Source organism: Aptenodytes forsteri, unplaced genomic scaffold, assembly GCF_000699145.1.
Source record: "Aptenodytes forsteri isolate BGI_AS27 unplaced genomic scaffold, ASM69914v1 Scaffold438, whole genome shotgun sequence".
Taxonomy (NCBI): domain Eukaryota; kingdom Metazoa; phylum Chordata; class Aves; order Sphenisciformes; family Spheniscidae; genus Aptenodytes; species Aptenodytes forsteri.
This window is the reverse complement of record NW_008795673.1, coordinates 760,995-780,473: the sequence shown is the minus strand read 5'-3', so window position 1 is coordinate 780,473 and position 19,479 is coordinate 760,995. Positions and strand designations below refer to the sequence as shown.

Sequence of the window (19,479 nt, the reverse complement as noted above, 5' to 3'; positions counted from 1 at the left end):
AATTACGGAGACTTCTGCACCAGAGTTGGGATTTTCAACCTTCTGGGTTTGTTTTTATTAATAATTACTAAAATCATTAAGTACATTTCCGGAGGTTTAAAATGTTATATTGCAAAGCTCAGTATTATTAAAGAAATGAAATAAGAGCTTTCCCCATGGTCAGAGAGATAACAAGAATTTCATTATTAATAATATATTGTTAAACAGTTGTTGGTTGTGTGATGTTTTGTGATGTGGCAATAGCATTCAAATTAAAGAAGTCAGTTCATCTCAAGGAAAGACTATCATGCTTCTAAAAATGCTAGCTTGCTTTTGTTTATGTAACTTGGCAGAATGGTGCTTCACTTAACACTTGCTGAATTGAGGCAGTTACCTTCATATAGTAATTAACATCTTGCAGTGAAGCATATAATAACATATACTTGTACCTGAAGAGCGTTTGTGTGTTTTATTGTACAGTCAGTTCAGAATGGATGTTGAATCCGGCTGACTGTCCCTGCCTTGCACCCCGGGGGACAGTTTCTCTCCCTGGAGCAGCTGTGCAACAGCAAGTGGTAGAGTCAGATTTTAAGCGTGAAAACAGGTTCCAGAGCTGCAGATCCATCGCTCTTCGCAAGCACTGGTTTCGTGGGACTGATGTGTCATCGTGTGCTCTTGGCAGCTGAGGAAAGGAATCGAAAGTTTTTAATTTGGCATCAGACAAATAGTTTTTAATGGATAATATATTGGACTATGTTCTTAAAATGGTCAGTGATTTTTTGATTCCTCGGTTTTATCAGGCTGAACTGCCTAATTGAAGAAGAAGCGTCAGCCACCTTTACTCTGAAAATCAGTCTTTCCTAGACCATTTTATGACCGGCATTAAAAAGCACTAATTACTTTGTCAACCTAAGCCTTTTTTGACCCATAAAGGCTTATAAGAAGAGAAAGGCAAACTTGCATGATGTTAATCATAAAGCATTTCCCAAAAAGTATGTGTTTTCTTTAATTAGGTATATTGGTACACAGCATGGGATCACAAAAATGTTAATTATTAATGGAGGTAAATAAATATTATATTGGTCGCTCTATCTTACGCTTACATTAGTTTTCCGGACTTTAATAACAACCGTTCTGCAAGTCACTTTCTTTGGAGAAGGGTTATGTTTTAATGATGGTTAATAAAGCACCTTCTTTCTGATACAGGTGATCTGTGCAAAATGCTCCGAGTTTAAACCACTTGCAGATAATAGCCGCCATAATCGAGTGTGTAAAGAGTGTTTTCTGCAGTTACCAGCAAGCCCATGCATCCCTGGAGTGGAAGCAGTCGGAGAACAAAGGAAAAGACTAGCTGCAGAGGTACAGTATTTAGCTAAGAAAATTTTGGTGTGCTAGCCGCCCTTGTGAGTCTCTCTCTCTCTTTTTTTTTTTTTTTAATGTATTTATTTAAAACAAATAAAACTGTTTGGTTATCTTTTCTCCTCCACCATGATATTTGACTGTCTGGCCTATAACTTGTATTGAATGTGCACGCAGCCTGAATGCTGTTTGTAAATGGCAAGTGTTCATCGTAGGGTGCTGATCATACAGAGATGCACACAGGTTTTGCAGCTAAACTTCAGCTTTCAAAGTAACGAAAAAAAGAGGAAAAACTTCTGGCTTCTTTTTATTATGGTGCGTTTCCAATCTTGAGTTGTGCACAATAACTATTGGCAAAACTTGGCAAAATAAGATTCATTTTTTCACTTCTAACTCCATATAAAAGATACTTTTGCACTCCTTATTTCACATCCTGTCAAAATATCATTGAAACGAGTTTTTTCTTAGTTGATCATGCAAAAGCATGGCATCCTTCTGAAAGACTATCAGGATTCACTGAAACTTTCTCAAACCTGCTATCATGCAGACTCTTTTCTCCAAGACGTGACTTCCACAAATTACACTGCGTAAACTACTGCTTCACTGTTGCCACAGATGTCACCAAGCTTTATACCATGATAGCGGCACATCCTGCCCTTATTTTTTACAAGAACAAGAAACGTATTGGCAAACTGATTTGTTTTATCCTCACCCACAACTGAACCTTCTCTTACCAATGCTTTTTTTAGACCACGGGCAGAGCTGTGAGTACCATTACGTGCCACGCTTTTCACGGGCCACCTTGAAGAACAGTTTTTTATTTATTTTACCTGTGAAATACAGCCAGAAGTCACTGCGTGTGTAAAAGAGGACATTCATCTCAATTGAAAGCGGACCCACAGGGACATCAGATTCTTGAAAGAGCCACTGACACACTGAGAACTTAACTTCATTGTAAATCATCCTTCCCCCTGATACGCTGACCTTCACCATCCTGCTTTCAGCACTACGTGGAAAACTGGGGAACAGTTGCAGCCTATACCGAAAAACATCCTACCTTGAAAAAGGTCTTTCTGGAAGCCGCCCCTCAGAGCCATCAGACTGCCTTTCAGCCTTATTAATACCCCTCATCAGAACCAAACTACGTGGAAAAGAGCTAGACTCTGAGCAAGAAACGTAAACCTGCCAGTGCATATCCAGAGCTCCTGTAATAAATGCTTCCTCAAATAGTCTTCTTAGACCCTGCCCTGCTCTGCTTCCCAGCATGTCATATTTCTTTCCAGGCTACTAAATGTACCTACCCAGGTAAAATTACAGCAGCACGGTGTCCCAGAGTGAACTCTGCTGCTCAGATGCTTTGTCAGCTTTGTACCCAAACACGTCCAGAATCTCACAAATACAAGGTGGGGTAAAGCTACAAATGCACGTTGTCCTTCCCTGAACTACCACGTCTGCAGAGCGCAGAGAAGATTCTGGATCCGGAGCTTGATACCATCAAAAACTTCAGATATACACGACAGCTATGCCTACAGATGATGAGCACTTAATATCGAATAGAATCATAGAATCATAGAATAAAATAATTTGGGTTGGACCAGCACTTAATATAGAATAGAATCATAGAATCATAGAATAAAATAATTTGGGTTGGACCTTTAAAGTATGCATCGGTATAGTCTGTGGTATCTCATGATAAACTTTCTAGCACTGTTTCAGCAGAGCTGTTTGTCAGTAAAGTGAAAACCTACACCTACCCAGCCTGTTAATCTGCAAAGCCAAAAAGCGAACCAGTGAAATGTGACCTATGGCTTTACTTTAGAAAGCAGATTACAGCAGAAAGCTGTAAAAACTCAAGGAAAAGAGTCATTTTTCTTTCATATGCTCAGGCTTCTAGCCTTCTGCTAAATCTTCAAAGGATCAGGTAAAATGCAAGAAAGTAGGTGTATAAAAAAGAAAGATCAGAGCCGGTCTTTTTCTTTCCCTCCTATTTACATGAAACTTTCTTAACAAGCTTAATAGCAGCTGAGGAGATTGCCACTTTACAAACGTTATTAGCAGATGCCAGTAATCCCCAGGAGACTTCTGTGCAAAGTCTAATGTGAACAGGAATTTTGTTTTTCTTTGCTTTCTATCAGAAGACAAAAATTTCTTTCAATCCTTTCTTGCCCTAGTGCGCTCTCATTTGGCTCACATCTCTGTGCATCCATGCACGAGAGTGTCTGTTAATATACCTTTTGCATTAATTTGAAATCATCTCCCAGCCTACTTTGCTAAGCAAGAAACTAGCTGCATCATCTTAATGGCCATTCTCAATTTACTTGGTAGAGGTGGAATTTAATTTCATGTCTGCTGGGAACAGTAGTTCAGCATCTCCCTCTATTACATGGGATTGTGCTATTTCTTGATGGTATATAATAATGATTAAACTTTTGTTCAGTTATGGGCTATCCAGTGTTTGCCCTACAGTATTATCTGACTCTGGACAACTTAAATTAAGTATATTTTATACTTTGCCCACGTAAGCATCGATGGAAACAGCTCTTTTTTTCTTCTTTTTTTTTTTTTTCCTTCATCCAGAAGCAAAGCATCTTAGCAGCTGAAAACAGCCTCTTCAGCAGCTACCTCCAGTTCCTTGAAAAAGGGAAGACTTGGTACAAAATGTGGGTGACCATCCCCAAGACTGAACCTCTTGTTCTGTATCTGCAAGGAAGTAGCCAGGTAAAATTACATTCATGAGGGTTAACACACAGCAAAAAAAAAAAGGATAAGTTTAAATCTGTCAAGCTGAGAAGTAGGTCAAAGGATTTGGCTTGGTTTCAACAACAAAAATGAACTTGGTATTCTGAATATAGCACAAAGCCTCAGAGATTCCTTGTTATCTGTAGTTACTGCTGATATGGTTGTGAGCAAATGTTTAAGCTCATAGCTTTTCTGTTCCATTTTTTTAACAAAAAAAGACAAAACAAGGATAATTTGATTATGTTTTGGGTTTTTTAGAGGTTTCAGACAGGTATATTCAAAGGTTTTATTACCCTGTCATTAGGGAAAGTGCTTTCCTGTAAAATGTATAGAGCTGTGAAGCAGACTGAACATTGCAATTGCTGGTTCAAGCTTTTGGTTTTTTTTTTTTTAAACCTAGTTCTGGGTTGAGAGGGGGGGGGGGTTTGGGGAAATGTAGGTGTTCTTCAGCCTGAAAAATGGACTGTGTTTGGTAAAGCTCCTTGTCATAGCATCATGTGATTTTATCTTTACTTGAAATAATTACTGTGGTAAGTATTTTTTTTTTTTTTAAACCTAGTTCTGGGTTGAGAGGGTGGAGGAGTTTGTGGAAATGTAGGTGTTCTTCAGCCTGAAAAATGGACTGTGTTTGGTAAAGCTCCTTGTCATAGCATCATGTGATTTTATCTTTACTTGAAATAACTACAGTGGTAAGCATTTTTTTTTTTTTTAAAGTGTGCTGTTGGAACTAACTAGTATTTGTGTGCAGTGAAAGTCAAGTGATAGAAATATCTATCTCTAAGATAGAATATCCAAAATAGAAATACCAGTCATGCTTCCTTAGTGCTGAAGATAAAGAATGACAATGCTGAAATGAGATCCCCCATATCCAATTTTGTATTTGGTGTTTGACGCGTTTATATACAGCTTTGTTTTATCTCCTGGGTGAGATGGAAGAAGAAATGGGTCTGAATTCAGCCTACCATTACCCTGCTGTAATTCTGGTGATATGAAGGGTTTGCTTTTTATTAGCATCAGTTTGTATGGCTGTAGCTAGGAACAGTCCGGGAACTAAATATTACCCATGATTTTATAAAGCTATTCGCAGGAAAGCTTGCCCCATAGCAAATGTTCAACAAGAAGTACACGTTGTCCTTAGAAGTGTGTTCATTTTGCTGCTTGTCAGCAAGAACACCTCTGGTTTTGCACAAGTGTGTGTAATGTTTTAAGCATAGTGCTCGAGAGACTGAAAGCTTGAATTTGGAGCTCCAGACACAGCCCACTTGGCTTCGTCTGGGATTCAAACCCCACACCGGGGAAGCTTCCAATTCATGCCACGGGCGGCGAGCTGCCTGGCTTCCCTCCTACTCAACAGGAGATGCATGACTGAAATTACAAGTTGAGAAAGCAAACGGCCTCAGACAAAGCGCTAAAACGAATGCAACAAAACCAATCTTTACATCTCTCTGGAGTCAGAGTCTGGGAAGAGGAAAAAAGCTTTAAAAAGCAAAGCAGAGAGAATGGCTTCGCTGCGAAACTTTTCAACTGATGTGAAAGCTGTGCCTCAGCAAAGGACCAGTGCAAGTCCTGTATCCCATACAAAGCAAGCCAGAGTGTCTCGCACAGGCAAGCTTGGGGAAGGAGAGTGGGAATAGGGGGAGAAGGGTCTAAATTCTTTGGCCTTCCTCACCCAGGAGCAACGTATGTCATCTAAGAGATGACCGCAGCGAGGAGTAGAGAGGAAGCAACACCTCTTACATGGTATGACCTAGAAAGAGAATTTCTCCCAGTGCCCAACCGATTGTCTCAGGACAGCACAAGTAATAACCCATGGGACATAAACCAGCTGTATTTAGTGCACAGCAGAATGATGCTCGATTCTCCAGGCCCCCTCCTGACAGTCGTGCAAAGCCAGGGTTGGAAGCTGGAGGAGCTTCTGTGCTTCAGATGCTACGTTCTTTGCTCCGTGTCCTGCCAAATTTGATCTTGAGCCTCTGTTGATACTATTAGTAAGATCCTATTTTTTTAAGGGAAAAGGGTGACTTTGACACTGATTGTCAATTTTATGACAGTTAAATTTAGTGGTTAGTGTCCTCAACTATTTCAGGTGTGAGATAAATCTCCCAATAAAGCAGCAAGAAAGCATACAGGACAAGGTTGATCTATCTTACATTCAGTAACCACGCCAGGATTTACTATCAGGAATGACCAGTTGCAGGCTGAGACTGTAAACAACAAAAATGAGTCCTTTCTTCACGGGCCTACCATTCCCACTCACACACTTTCTTCAATTTGCATCCAACTGAAGGAAAAAATTACAAAGCAAATCCCATTCCTTGATACTAACCCAACGTTCTTGTTAGTTCTGGTTTACACAGCATACACTAGGCTTCTGAGAAAGATCTCTTCCAGATCTTCTTTCCATGGTGGCTGAGTGTCTGGAATCAGTTGGGAACCACTCACGTGCTTGAATGTTATTTTCCCAGGCATTGTTTTGTTCTGTACAACAACCTTGATGCATCTCACAAACCTCTTTAGGCCTGCAAAGAAGCGTTTCAGTGCCTAAAAGAAGAGGTGCCTTTTGGGAATAATATTGCCAACAGTGGTATTAAAGGTCTTGAAACACAGACCAAGTGAAGCATGATCATAGGAGTTTGAAAGTTTGGGGATTATTTTTAAAGAGAACAGAAAGAATAGCTGCCTCTTGGGAAGAAGGAGTAAACCAGGCTGAATCTGGAGCTTCTGATACAGTAAAAGCCCTGACAGCTTTCGTCCTCTGCACCTTCGGCTCTCACACCGAAGAAGGGATGCCAGTGCAAATGGAAATACGGTTCGCAGGCTTTAAAATAGCAGGAAAACTGCTCTTCTGCTTTAGATCCTTGTTCCAGGAGAATGAATTAATCCCCTGAGTGTTCACAGTTTAAGTCTTGCATAAGGCTTTATGCATGAGGATAAAATTCACAGCTTATTTAGGTATGGAAATCATACCAATTTTATCTGTCCTCAAACTGAGACAGAATTTGTGCAGCTGTTTGTCATGTTTATCTGAGTGGAATTGCAAGAGTTTGCTTATAAGCAAAGACCACCTCAAGCTTAAGGATCAGCGGTTTTATAGAAATTAGTCTGTCTTTCCAAGGGCTCCACCTGAAGTTTCTGCCCCTGTTGGCCTTGTAAAATGCGCAACTACCTCCAGAGCTCTGACATTAACTTACACCTGATTGAGAAATGCAGAATTAAGGAGTCCCAGCTAACCAGAGAAGTAATGAATTTTGGAGAAGTATGGAGGGTAAATCTAGTATAGCAAGAGCTAGTGTGTATAGTAATTATTGGGTTTGATCCAAGAGAAAATTTTGCTTTATGAATTCTGAAGAAAAATCTTTTATTCGTCATGTAAAAGTGACTTACTCCTAGAAAATAAGGGAGTAGCTGAGTTTGAAGTTGAGCTCAGGGTTTTTAGAGAAGTATTTTTGTGGCTTGTCTGTTGACCCTGTTTAGGTGAAGCTTTAATTGGCCCTGCACGAAACTCTGCCTGTCCTTTTTCCTGGTCCTGCAGAGCTTTGCCGCTTGGCACGCCATCGCGTCACGGGAGTCTCTCAACAATTTGTGCAAGGTTGGGATTAGATCGTAAGTGGGTAGAGAGCAGAGTTTGGATGGAAAAACAAGGCTTTTCTAAGCCTACTCAAAAGTAGTAGGGGAAGATGATAGTGGTCCATCAGTGGGTAACTGTTGTTCTGTGTATTTGTGTAAGAGCTTATATGCTGCAAAGAGATGTGCAGTGCAAGAGGGATGTCTGTATGGAGGGGTGCATGAAATACAGCTGCATGTATGGTGGAATTGAGCTAGCCGTTCCCAAATGTTAAACCCTGGGTGTTGTAATGGCTGTCATAGAGCAATAAATAGATGCTGCTGTAATTACCTAGGTAAATAACGCATTGGTAGTATGCTGCTTAGAGTCAGGATGAGTGCACAATGCGTGTGATTACTAACAGTATTACACATCCAGTAGATTTTTGTGTATCACTCGCTATCTCAGGAAAATGATTGAAATCAGCCCTAAAGCAAAGGTCTTCTCAGCACTAGGTAGTTTGGTTTGATGAAATACTGATGTCATGCAACCCTAGTATGTTGCATACAGAAATATTAAAAAAACCACCAATTCAACCAGCCAAATCCAGTAGGCTCTTAAAAATGGAGTACGACATTTATCTCTCTGTAAGGCCTGTAAATCCTACTTACGTGCTCGGTGTAGGGCCCAAATTCCTCGTGGGTGCTGAACAGCCCCTGGATTTGTTGGACTCCAGTTAGGAGGGGAAGGGCTCAGTGCCGAAGGAAATCCAGAGAATCTCATGGTCCCGCAGAGGGATCTTGTTTGGGCGTTTGGTATGACTGGAGGCTGAGTGCTTCACCTTTACCTGCCAGTACTGCAGCTTTTCAGAGATAATTTAAATCCCTTCCTTTTGGATCAGGCAGGTACAGAGAAAGTGACAAAGGCATCATATTAAGAAAAGGGAGGAAGCAAGACCAAAGGCAGTCTGCTTAGTTTGCCTGTGTCTGCACGTGTTGGGTAGGTGTAACATGTACAATTCAAATGTCAATTTGCTCTTACACTGCACTTTTTGGCTACAAACGATAATCATTTTTCATTGTCACGGGCAACCTCCAATTTTACGTGTGACAAGTCTTAGTGTCTATTTTTCTAAAACAAGATCAGTGAAGCAGGCATGGTCGAGCTTGCCTGCGCTCTTGTGCATTTTGTGTTCATCAGTTCCGTATTTGCCGGCTTCAGCACTGCCACGTATGCAGGTCTAGAGCTGCTCTGTACACGCCAGTTCAAACTTCTGCATCTGGGAGACCTCCCTGTTTATACGGATGCAGCTGTGGTGTCAGGATCTAGAAATTGTATGCTGCTTTTAACACAATTACTTGCACTCAAATAGGAATTGAATTCTTTAGTGTTTGACCCAAAGTCGCTGTACATCTTGACTAGTGCTTGGTCTTGAAGCAGATGGACTCTGGCGTTTTTGCATAACAATAACAAGTAGTAGATTAATAAATCAGGAAGCTTGTATTGATTTAATAAAATGTGTAGACATGTTTTTGACTGTGTATTTTTTGCCCCTTTAGTTAATGTATGTGTTTGCATTGATGTGAGCAGTTCTGAAACTTGAATTACTTTAGTCTAAGTATTAGAAAAGTAGATTTTTTTGCGATTGTTCTCAGAGCTGTGGTCCCCTTCCAGATTTACTAAGCTGCCTGCACTCAGTATGGGGTGACAAAAGAATGACTTTGCCACCTCTTTGTGGGATGCCTTGTTAACTTTGGTATGAGGCATTGAACTTGAGTAGGCTGCTACACAAGTAGCTGCTACAAGAGGCGATGGCTTCTTACAGATGCTCGATGCCTGTGTGGTTTAGACTTCAGTTTGGGGACTCACCTTTGAAAATGCTTTAATGGCATCAGCTGAAACGAGTTGCTTGGTCATGGCACACCCTGCCTTGCCAAAGTACGCCTTTCCTGAGAGCTTAGGGGAGGAGTTGGTTGATGCTCAAGATGTGACTGTTAGAGAGCTGTATCACTCCTTAGATCTGAGTTAATCTGGCCTTTAAAGGATGTTCAAGAATCTGAGCTTCAACTTCCTTGACAACTCTGAAAGTTATCATAAATAACCCAAGACCTTCTGAGAAGATTCACTGATTGATTTAAAATCTGAAATTCTCTTTTATTTCAAAGTCTCTTCCCTGGTAGTTGTCTTTGTGTCTCTCAGTGTCCAGCTCTTATTTGTCTCCTTTAAACCAATCTTACCAATGTCCCGTGAGGTCCAAAAAGGACTACACCGAACTATTCTCAGCTGGATCTGATTGCCTGTACCTAATGCAGAGGGGTTTTTTGTAAAAGACAACATGCCTAAGTTATGTGAAATTACATGCAAATCCCCAGCCACGCCACTGCTGGATCTCTATTCTTACTGCAAAAGGGAATCTGTTAAATAAGAAGAATAAAGCCCCAACAAGTCATCACCTTTTATTGTTTTAAGTTAAGCAGTCGCTATCGCCTCTTCTCTAAGTACAGTACTGACCAAGGAGCCGAATGCACGTGTACTCTGGAACTGCGTTCATGTGCTTATTTAAGCACGTGGGTGCGTGTTCGCTCTGTGGGCAGGGATGGCAGGCTACGGCTCTAGCACGGAGGGGTTGTCAGCCGGCGGCACACACCAAGACACTCTGGTTTGGTGAGAGCTGTGGTGTAGCTGCCTAGCCTGAGCGTGTGCCTGGTGACCATGTCTCGGGTGTAAGGTAATGCATCTCCAATCACATCTTACTACTTCAAAGTGAGTTTTAAACTGTTTGAAACAGGCGTTTCTTTAACCCCATTGAGAGGAAATCTTTCATCCCCGCACAGTATACCCCTGCTCCTCCCATTTCAAATACCATTTGTTGCTGAATTTTTACATTTGTTCTTTCTTCTTTAGGATGGACGGAGCCCACGTCCTATTCCTCTGCCTGGATACGAAGTCACTTTACCAGGTTCTGGTGAGAAGTTTGACGTGAAGCATGTTTTTAAGCTTTGCCAGTCCCAGCAAACTCTATATTTCAGTGCAGAAGACGAAGAACTGCAGATGAAATGGATGGAAATCCTCACCAAAGCAGCCAAAGGGGAAACTGAAGATGCAGCTGAAGGGCTCAGCAACCCATAGAGCAAGTTCCATTTAGTTTCTTTCCTACATGCTATAAACCATCACTTGAATTTGGTATTCATGGCACTTTGGAATCTGTATGGCTTTATATTTTCACGTGTCTGCATAGGAAATTCAGTGGTTACTCTCCTTTTATTGTACATTTCTCACGTACAGTAGTTACCTGGCATATATTATGTTAAAGGAAAAGGTAGTTGTAGTTGTTGGTGGTGTCGATGCTGGTTTTAAAACAAAAGACAAGGAGAAAAGCATTAATTTTAACAACGGTAATGGAAAACCATCAGTCTCTTGTTTTCCTAAATGTATATTTTCCAGTCCTTTTGATTGCTGTTCAGTGCAGGATGTGTATAGTCTGTGATTAGTTCTATAAATGCTGCCTTTTAAGTTAAATGTTGTAAAGGCTTGTGCTGGCCACTGACATTCCGTTCTCTGTCCTTTCCCTCCTGGTAAAAGGTCTTTGTGACGTGTGAGCAATGTACTGAATATTTTCCCTTTGCTAAAACTATGTCTCTGCTATTTTGAGATGACCTGTTCACAAGACAAATACTGTAGAAGGGACTTCTAAAAATGACTGCAAACTGTGCAGAAAAGAACATTAAGAAGCCTCATTGATTTTAAGCATTTATAATATTGTTTTGTTTTCTTTTGAAACCAATACCTTCCTTCCTTCTATTTGAACCCATTTTGATGTAAGTGAACAAACGTTTTATACTGCAAACTGGGTAATGATCAATAAACAAGAACATTTTTAGTACACGCAGTACAAAAAGGTGACTTTTTTGTTGTATTGGTTAATTTAAAAGTGACCTAGGATTTATTTATATAATTTGTAAATAATTTTTAATAAGTATTTTAAGAATTTTTAAAAGATCTCAGCTAATTAACAGCATTTAGTGCATAGAATAAGAGATATTTGTATGAACTGAATTTGTAATTTAATTTTCCTGTTCACCTGTATTTGTCTTATTTTCAAACTTAAGTGCTTATCTATTTAAATAAAAATTCATGCAGTTAACACCTGAGCCAGATCTCCAAGGCACAGCAAGCTTTAGGTCAACATTTAATATAGGTTTTAAAAAAACAAAACAAAAACCCAAAACAAACAAAAAGAAAAGGCATGTCTGTTCCTAGTGGTAGTAAGCATGTAGTACTGATAAAAATGAAATAAAATCTGTCACAGTACTGTATTTTTAAATGGTTTGGTTTAACTTTTGTTTCCTCTTCAGCCTTCTACATTTTCTGATATTAGTGGAAAGAAAGAGCTGCTCCGTACAGCCAGAGTTTGTTAGGATTGTTGAAAATTAGTGATCTGCATCAGTGAATGTTTTTCTTACCTACAGAAAAGGATTTGTTTTTTTCCTTGTTTGCGGTTTGGTTTGGTTTTTTTTTTTTACATTGGTGTAACAAATCATATATCTGAAGTTCACAATGCTAAAAATGAGAAGCCATGTATTTAATTAGCTACAGGTAAAGTTTCATGAGACTTGCATCTTCCCTCTCCTCCCTAACCCCCCCTCCGATCAGTTAGGATGAAAAAGGTTTCTGGCAGAACAATTTTTATCATATAGTTCATGAAAAGGAACTCTTTTCAGTGTGTGTTATTTCCTCCCCCAAGCTTCCCTGAAAACGTAATGATGTAGAATGCTTGCCTTGAAAATTTACTCATTTTGTAATATTTCTGGTTTGGGGTTGGGTTTTTTTGATTGGGTTTGGTTTGGTTTTAAAGTTTTTCCTTTATTACTCAGCTTGCTTGGTTCTTTTTCTTTGTTACCAAGAGAGAAATGGGAAGGGAGAATGGTAAACCGAAACAAAATTAATGCATCTTAATACGTCTTTCCTTTTCTATTTTTATTAACCAAGAAAAAAACTTTAGCACACGTTTTTTGCAATTTTTCTCCATTTTGTTCTTTTTTTATAAATAAGTATATCAAAATACACATCTAATCATTTTATATTCCTCAGTTCGCCTTCTTTTTTTTAAAAAGTAAAAAATTGTAAGAAGTATTTGTAGTGTACCTGCAATGATAACACACGATGGCACCTGTGGGCATTTGTGCCACGGTTCTCATGCAGCAACTTCGTTTCCAGCATGTCTTTTCACTTGCAGGGGACGTGGCCAGGAACCTGCCTGGGGAATCTCTGCTTTATGACTAAGCCCCAAATCATCAAGAGCTTTTATAGTTTAAAGCCAGCAACTTAAACCTCGTCTGGAAAACTGATACAAGCCCATTGCGGATCCCAGAGCTCTGCTCTTGTTCAAGGCAGCATGAAAATGCTCAGCCTAGAGCCTAAAATGAAGCAGCTAGTGGTGTTACAGCTCGGAATCTCATTCCCTCAGTCATGGTCAGCAATATGACCGTTGTCCAAATCAGTGGTACTTCTCCAATAGACAGTATTGCCTGCTTTCAAAGCCTGATTTAGCTCCTGGTGAAGCCGAAGGAACAGTCTCCGTTGACCACAGTTGGAGTTGCATTGTACTGGAGTGAGCTCTCTCTCATCCTTTTTGAGGCGTTTTTCAGGCTTTGGATTATTCTTTCCTGTTCTTGGGACACACGTGTGTCGTTTACATAAATGAATTCAGTGATATGAAGGTTGAGAACACGATCCTGGGAGATGAATCTTTCAAAGCATCTGAATGCACATCTTTTAAGAATACAGGGAGTAATCACTTCAGACTTCCCTGAATCCTGGTTAATTCACGTATCCTGCCACATCAAGGAAATGAGCTGCTTTTTTCTTTGTTTTTTGTTTTTTTTTTTTAAAACGTATGAACGCAAAAGAAGGCCTGAGATGATGGCAATCTAGTTCACATGATGATAAACAGGCATGCCAAAATTGCAATCAGCTAAGCCAAGCAGGGGTCCCTGAGCTTCCAGAATCTGCATTCTTCCCATTTAGTTTTATAGCTGTGCACTTAAATTCTAAACCTCATTTGGTCCCTGGCTGGCAAATTGATGGGGCTTGGGAGTGCTCTGGGGAAAGCATCGGTAAATGTTTCCTCTCGTGCAATGCTCTTCCCTAGGCACACGGGTTTGATTACTGTCAGAGTCAGGGTGCTGGCTGTATGAAGCTGTAGTCAGCCTCATTCTTATTTTCTGTTGATGAAACTAGAATATTTTATTTCAATGACCTGTTGAATGATGAGTTGCAACTGAGAAATTCATGATGTTGGTCGGTGGGATGAGGGAGATGTTGATCGCTCTTTAGTGTTGGAAAGCAAAAGATCCTGCAAAGACGGATGCATGTGCTTAACTTAATATTATGGAATGGAATATCTCCATTGCTGTCTATAGAACAAGGCAAAGCGTGTGTAAAAACCTACACAGTGTTGGGGCTAGGATAAGAAGCAATTCAAATAAACTTTACAGGCATTTGGCTATAAAGAGCTTACTTCTTAGTTTTAACCTTTACTTTTTGTACCATCATTTCTGTCTGTAATATCTTACAGATCTATTAGATGTGTACTTACTCCCACAAATAATTGCACAGGCAAAAGAGGGGAAATCTTATTGTGTGTTAGTTATTGTGTTCATATAGAACAGATGGATATAGTACAGCAACCTCCCAACCCTTTCTCCGATCATTGCATGGGGCTTTTGTGGAATTTGCATAGTTTTTGAAAATAACGTGTCAGTTCAGTCCAACCTTCTATACAAACGCATTTTGCATGAACCCAGAGGCGTAGCTGGCATATTTGTCTCCGAGAGCCACATGAAATATAAAGAAAGGTTTCTTACATCTATGAAGTTTTGTTGCTCCAGTCGTCCTTCCAGTAAATCAGCTACACGAATGGCTCGATCGTCCGTAACTGAGTAGCTCGGAGGAGGGCGATACAAATGTCAGGATTTTTTTTTTTAATGGTTTAGGAAAGGAGAAGGAGATCCCTTGCTTCTTGTACAGGACACTGGATTTCCAGCAGTTTGGCTGTTGATGGAAAGGAACTTCTGTCAAATGATAAAGCTAAAAGTATTATTTTATTCTGAAAGAACTCTGTTACGTTGTTTTTGATCCAGCTCTGAAATTAATAGAATATCTTTTTTCATTTATTTGGTTTGTTCAAAAAAAGACAATCAAGTCATCAGTTTAACAGGTATTTATCAAGGCACAAAGTGAGCTCCAAGACATGAAGAAATAAATATTACCTTTTAGTGGATCTTATTCATACGAAAGGCAGGAATACTTGTTCTTTAGGACGAGGTAACAAACGATTAGGGGTTTTCTCACCTATTTTGCATCCTAGCATAATTTCCCAGAAACAACTGCCCAGCAATACTGAAACTGTAGATTAAAGTTGGTGGTTAACCTATCTGACAGCCGCTTTACTTCCCTCATTGTCTTTCACCAGCAGCATGGAACATTTAGCTGCTAAATATAAATGACTGCATATCCTGTAAACAAGCACCTTCCCTTTTTACATACCTACCATTTCTCTTTTTCTGTTCTTCAACCCATGTGGGGCACTTGCGCTTTTGTCTGGGTTTTCACTTGGCTGGGCACTCTGGAGGCCCAGGGAAGCTTGGCGGAGTTGAGTGATTGCGTTTTGCTATAAAATGAAATAGTGATAAAACAGGCTTTTCGGAAAGCAGTTGCTGGCTGTCCTCGCAGATACTGTGTGATCTATGATCACAGGAGATTATAGAGGAAGAATTCTGTTTGGAGTCTCTGAAATAGAGTTTTGGGCAGCTGTAGCCAGCTTACGTGGATGACTTGCTCAAATGCAGCAAAATAAACTTAGCCTTCTTAGGATTGCTGCTAGCATCAACAGTGTAAAAGACTGTTACTTAGACACGTCTTATCAAAGTGGTTCAAAATTCAAACCACAAATCCTCACCTGGGATAAATTATATTAACTTCACTGATGCATTTAAATGAACCTAGGATCTGGCCTGCAATGTTGATTCGGTTTGGACTGGCAGTAGATTTCAAGCAAGCTTTCCCTCTTCTCCATGATTTTGCCCCCCCTGCACTGTCTACACTGTCCCGCCCCAAAGAAAGCTTATTTAAAAGCTGGTTTCAGAGCAGCGTGTGCATGTGGTGTGCACTGATCGATGATGAGTCGTGTTCAGCTTGATAAGGAAACGAACGGAATCCCAACAATTTAAAGAGACTCCGTGTTCCTGTGTCTAGGCTACGCATGCCGCGTGGGAAAGCTCTAATTCCCAGGTTCCAAAATTTGTCAGGTGGACCTGTTTTCCTTGTACATGTCGAGTAACTTCCCTTTGTTTCAGGAAGATGCTCTGCAGACATGGGAGATTTTTAGTTCCCTAGTCAGATCAAAGAGATTTCATACGCTCTGTAGCTAGTGTATTTAAGTCTGAAAAGGAATAATCAGTTATCCCAGCATCGCAGAATGGGCAAGAATCTGTCCAGACTTTTACACTGTGTTATAAGAATTAGCCATTTGCTCTATAAGGTCTTGCACCGTAGTGGTCTGTAACTTGCAAGAAGAGGCTAAACTGGAAAATACAATGTTGTCCCACTTCCAGTGCTGAAGAAGATGCTTTCAAATTCCAAGCTGAAGATAGCAATGTGTGGCGTGAAACTGGGGACAGCAAGTACCAGCTGACTTCTGAATTGGGTAAGAATAATTAAACACTGTGTATTGGCCTTGTCCATGCAGTATTAATTTCACTCTCGGCATTGGGCAGCACATTTTTGGTTTGATAAAAGGTCCACTATCGACTCAGATTATACTGAAGCTGTAAAGGGATGTCGGGAAGTTTTAATGTTCAATACTTTGAAGTTGCCTGTGGTATTAAGTTGCAGTAGTCTGGGTGCTTTGGGCAAATCTGGAAGTGTTGGGATGTGTCCACAGGCAGCCACGGCTAGGAAGGTGTTTTAGGAACTCCAGTGCCATTGTGCTGTTCATAGGATGTTCACAGTCCATTTAATGTTTTCACACGGAAAATTGTACACTGGGGTTTTAGAAGTCTTTCTTAATTACAATAAATGCTGTTGAAACCACATCATGGAGACAGGGAGTAACTCAGCAACAGAATTAAAATAGGAAAACCTTTGTACTGAAAACAACGTGAAAGGGAAATAAACTCAATGCGTGTGTCGTACAACTCTTCGAGCTAGGTGGGACTTCAGGGGTGCTGTATCAACAGCTGGGGAGAGGGAGCAATAATGTACTAGTTCGGGTAGTAAAATTGTGTATTACAGAAGAGAGAAAATCTGAAGCCTGTTCCTTAGGCTGTGCCGGAGACACCCATTGCTAAAATAATGCCTGGTCCTGTGCACGTCCAAGTCACCTGGGAAGAGCTAGACCTATTTGCAGAACTTGAGTGCCCAGAGAGAGGGTATGGAGCATGTGCTCGTCAGTTCATGTGAGGAAATCCCTTTTGATAATCAAGCTCCAAATCCCTCTGTTAACTAGTGTCAAGAAGCGTCAAATTCTTGGGGTTGGGTGACAAAAGGTCTCCTTGAAGTCACGTTAAGCGACAGTGACAGTGTGAGATTCGGTTGATTTAAGCAGCCATAACAGGCATGTCTGTTCGGGTTTGTCAGTAGCGTATCGCACAGTGCTGTGTCCGTGTGTGCTGTTGTGTATCAATAGGAAGGGGACTTGCCGTATTGCTCTTGTTCCTAAAAGCAAAGCTTAAAGGTAAGTGGACGGTGCTCTCCTGTGAGTGAGCGAAGTAGCGGGACTTCTGACTGCGTTTTGTACAAAAGCAATCAATCGGGCTGCGTTGTCTCTGTTAATGGAAAAGTTTCTGGTGAAAGGGAGATAGGGCACACCTGTAATCATCGTACAGTCTTTGCACAAAATGGGACGGTAGAGAATAACTTCCTCGGTTACACGGATCTGAATCCTCCCCGGAGCAGCTTCATCCTGTGCACAGAATACGTATCACAATACTTGTGGAGAAGAGGATCAAATTAAACATCTACAGACAAGAATTTGGCCATGTTCAGAGTATTCATTAAGTCTTTAGTTTTGCAGTGTAATGTTTTTCAAGTAATTTCAGGAGAGGGGGAGAGGGCTGAATGTTTTTTGCTTAAAAGGTAATTTTGTTTAAAAAAAAGGAAAAAAAACCCTATTGGCTTGCTCCCACTTTGGTTATCCAAAGAGTTGCAACAGCAAAGATTTCTGCTGTAAGCTAATAAATAAAATTATTATAGGATGTTATTAAATAAATTACAGGTAGGGATTTGAGAGAGGGGAGTAGTGTGAGTGGTTTTGCTGAATTAATGGTCATCTACTTGTGCGTGACTCTGGAACTGAGGCGTGATCGGGCCCTGGCGACGCACAGCCTGTGGAGGGGTTCCCAAATTCATGCCTGTGCAGGACTGTAGCTACAATACACGGGGCACATGCAGGAGTAGGGTTGCTTTGGTAACTGCACTAGCAGCCCTCCTTCTCCTGTCCTTACTTTTTCCAGTTGTCATGCTGCGTCTAGAGCTATTGCAGTAGTTGGTGACTTTATAAATAGACAAGCAGAAGGGAAGAGCCCTCGTGCAGCCATTATGTCCACAGTTAGAGCTTAAGGCAGTCAGAGGAGGGAGAGTGCTAGAGCTGGTGATAACGCATGACCCGAGTCCCCAGATAGATACACATTTTTAGCGTAACATTAGGGAATACATTGCAAGGTAAGAAACCACAACGTGACTGTGTTGTTTCCTATAGTCTGGTGATCATCCGCAATTACTAGAAGCTCGCATGATTTTTGAAGAAGTCAGTCCCGGGGGATGTGAAGGAAAGGTCAATAAATAATACACACAGAGAGAAATGGCTGGGGAACAACTGAGTTAAGTTAAATGGGGAAAAAAAAAAGAGAGATCCTGAGGACAGATGCTTACTGAAGGAAAAAAAAAAAGTACTTGCCCTGTGAAGAAGCTTTTCCCCTTTGTTCCAGCCATTGCAAAGAGCCACTTCAGCCCGGTTGTGCCCTGGGGGGAGGCGGGTAAGTCTGGCCCCAAGCAAGTTGTAAATCCCAGAGCGATCGCCTAAGAAGGTGTGTTTTACTAGCTGTTTTCATGGGGGGGGGGGTGTGTGCACTGAGTTGGTAGGTACCGATTAGTGCAGCTGAAGGTTAATTAGACATACAAAACCATTTAGAGGAACATGGTGATTCCTGAAGAATTTCCATTTTCCTGCCACCTCCTTTCCTGTCCTATCCTTTGGATGTCCCTAATAGCTTGTGTGTTTTTCAAACTCCTCCTTTTTCCTATGTCTGTGGATCACCTTTCCTCCCTTCGAGATTCTACTTTAAAGGAAATGCGTTGTGTAGCCCTGTTTGCACGTTTGGTTGAAGGGAAAAATACCAGCTGGAAGCGGGAGCAGGACAGCTTTGAGCTGCGGCTGAATTTAAGTCTTCAGGAGCACGCTACATCAAAACGCTCATTTTCTTACAAAGTAGCGTTGTTGTGACAGGCGTTTGATGTGCAGTGGGTACACAAATTCACATTAAAGTGCGCCTAGACTCTGTGATTGCAGTGTAGTGCAGGGAGATGCTACCTGTCTTCTGGTGGAGCAGCATAATTTTAATCACCTCCTTAAATACAGTGCCGTGGTCTCAGGCACTGTATTTTGCAGCTGGTCCTAGGATCTGTTTGATTCCTGTGCCCAGGGGCCAACTTTCAGGGACCGGTGCTCACTGGGCTCCTCCAAAGGAGGCTGCTGCCTCTGATCTTTCTCCTTCTTCACCTTTCCCCATCTGCCTTTTCTTGTTTTATCCTTTGCTGTCCTTTGCTATTGTTGCTCAAATAGGGGCCACATGTGGTGA

At 40.9% G+C, this 19,479-nt stretch overlaps 1 protein-coding gene across 1 annotated transcript in view; it reads left to right on the top strand.

Moving 5' to 3' along the window:
• The window catches only part of FGD3 (FYVE, RhoGEF and PH domain containing 3), a 50,915-nt gene extending 39,408 nt beyond the window's left edge, over positions 1-11,507 (top strand). The window contains exons 16-18 of the mRNA XM_009282572.2: positions 1,186-1,338; positions 3,916-4,056; positions 10,526-11,507. Of these exons, the coding sequence (XP_009280847.1) occupies positions 1,186-1,338; positions 3,916-4,056; positions 10,526-10,750 (519 nt within the window). The 3' untranslated portion in view covers positions 10,751-11,507. The remainder of the gene's footprint in view (positions 1-1,185; positions 1,339-3,915; positions 4,057-10,525) is intronic.
• The last annotated feature ends 7,972 nt before the right edge of the window (positions 11,508-19,479 follow it).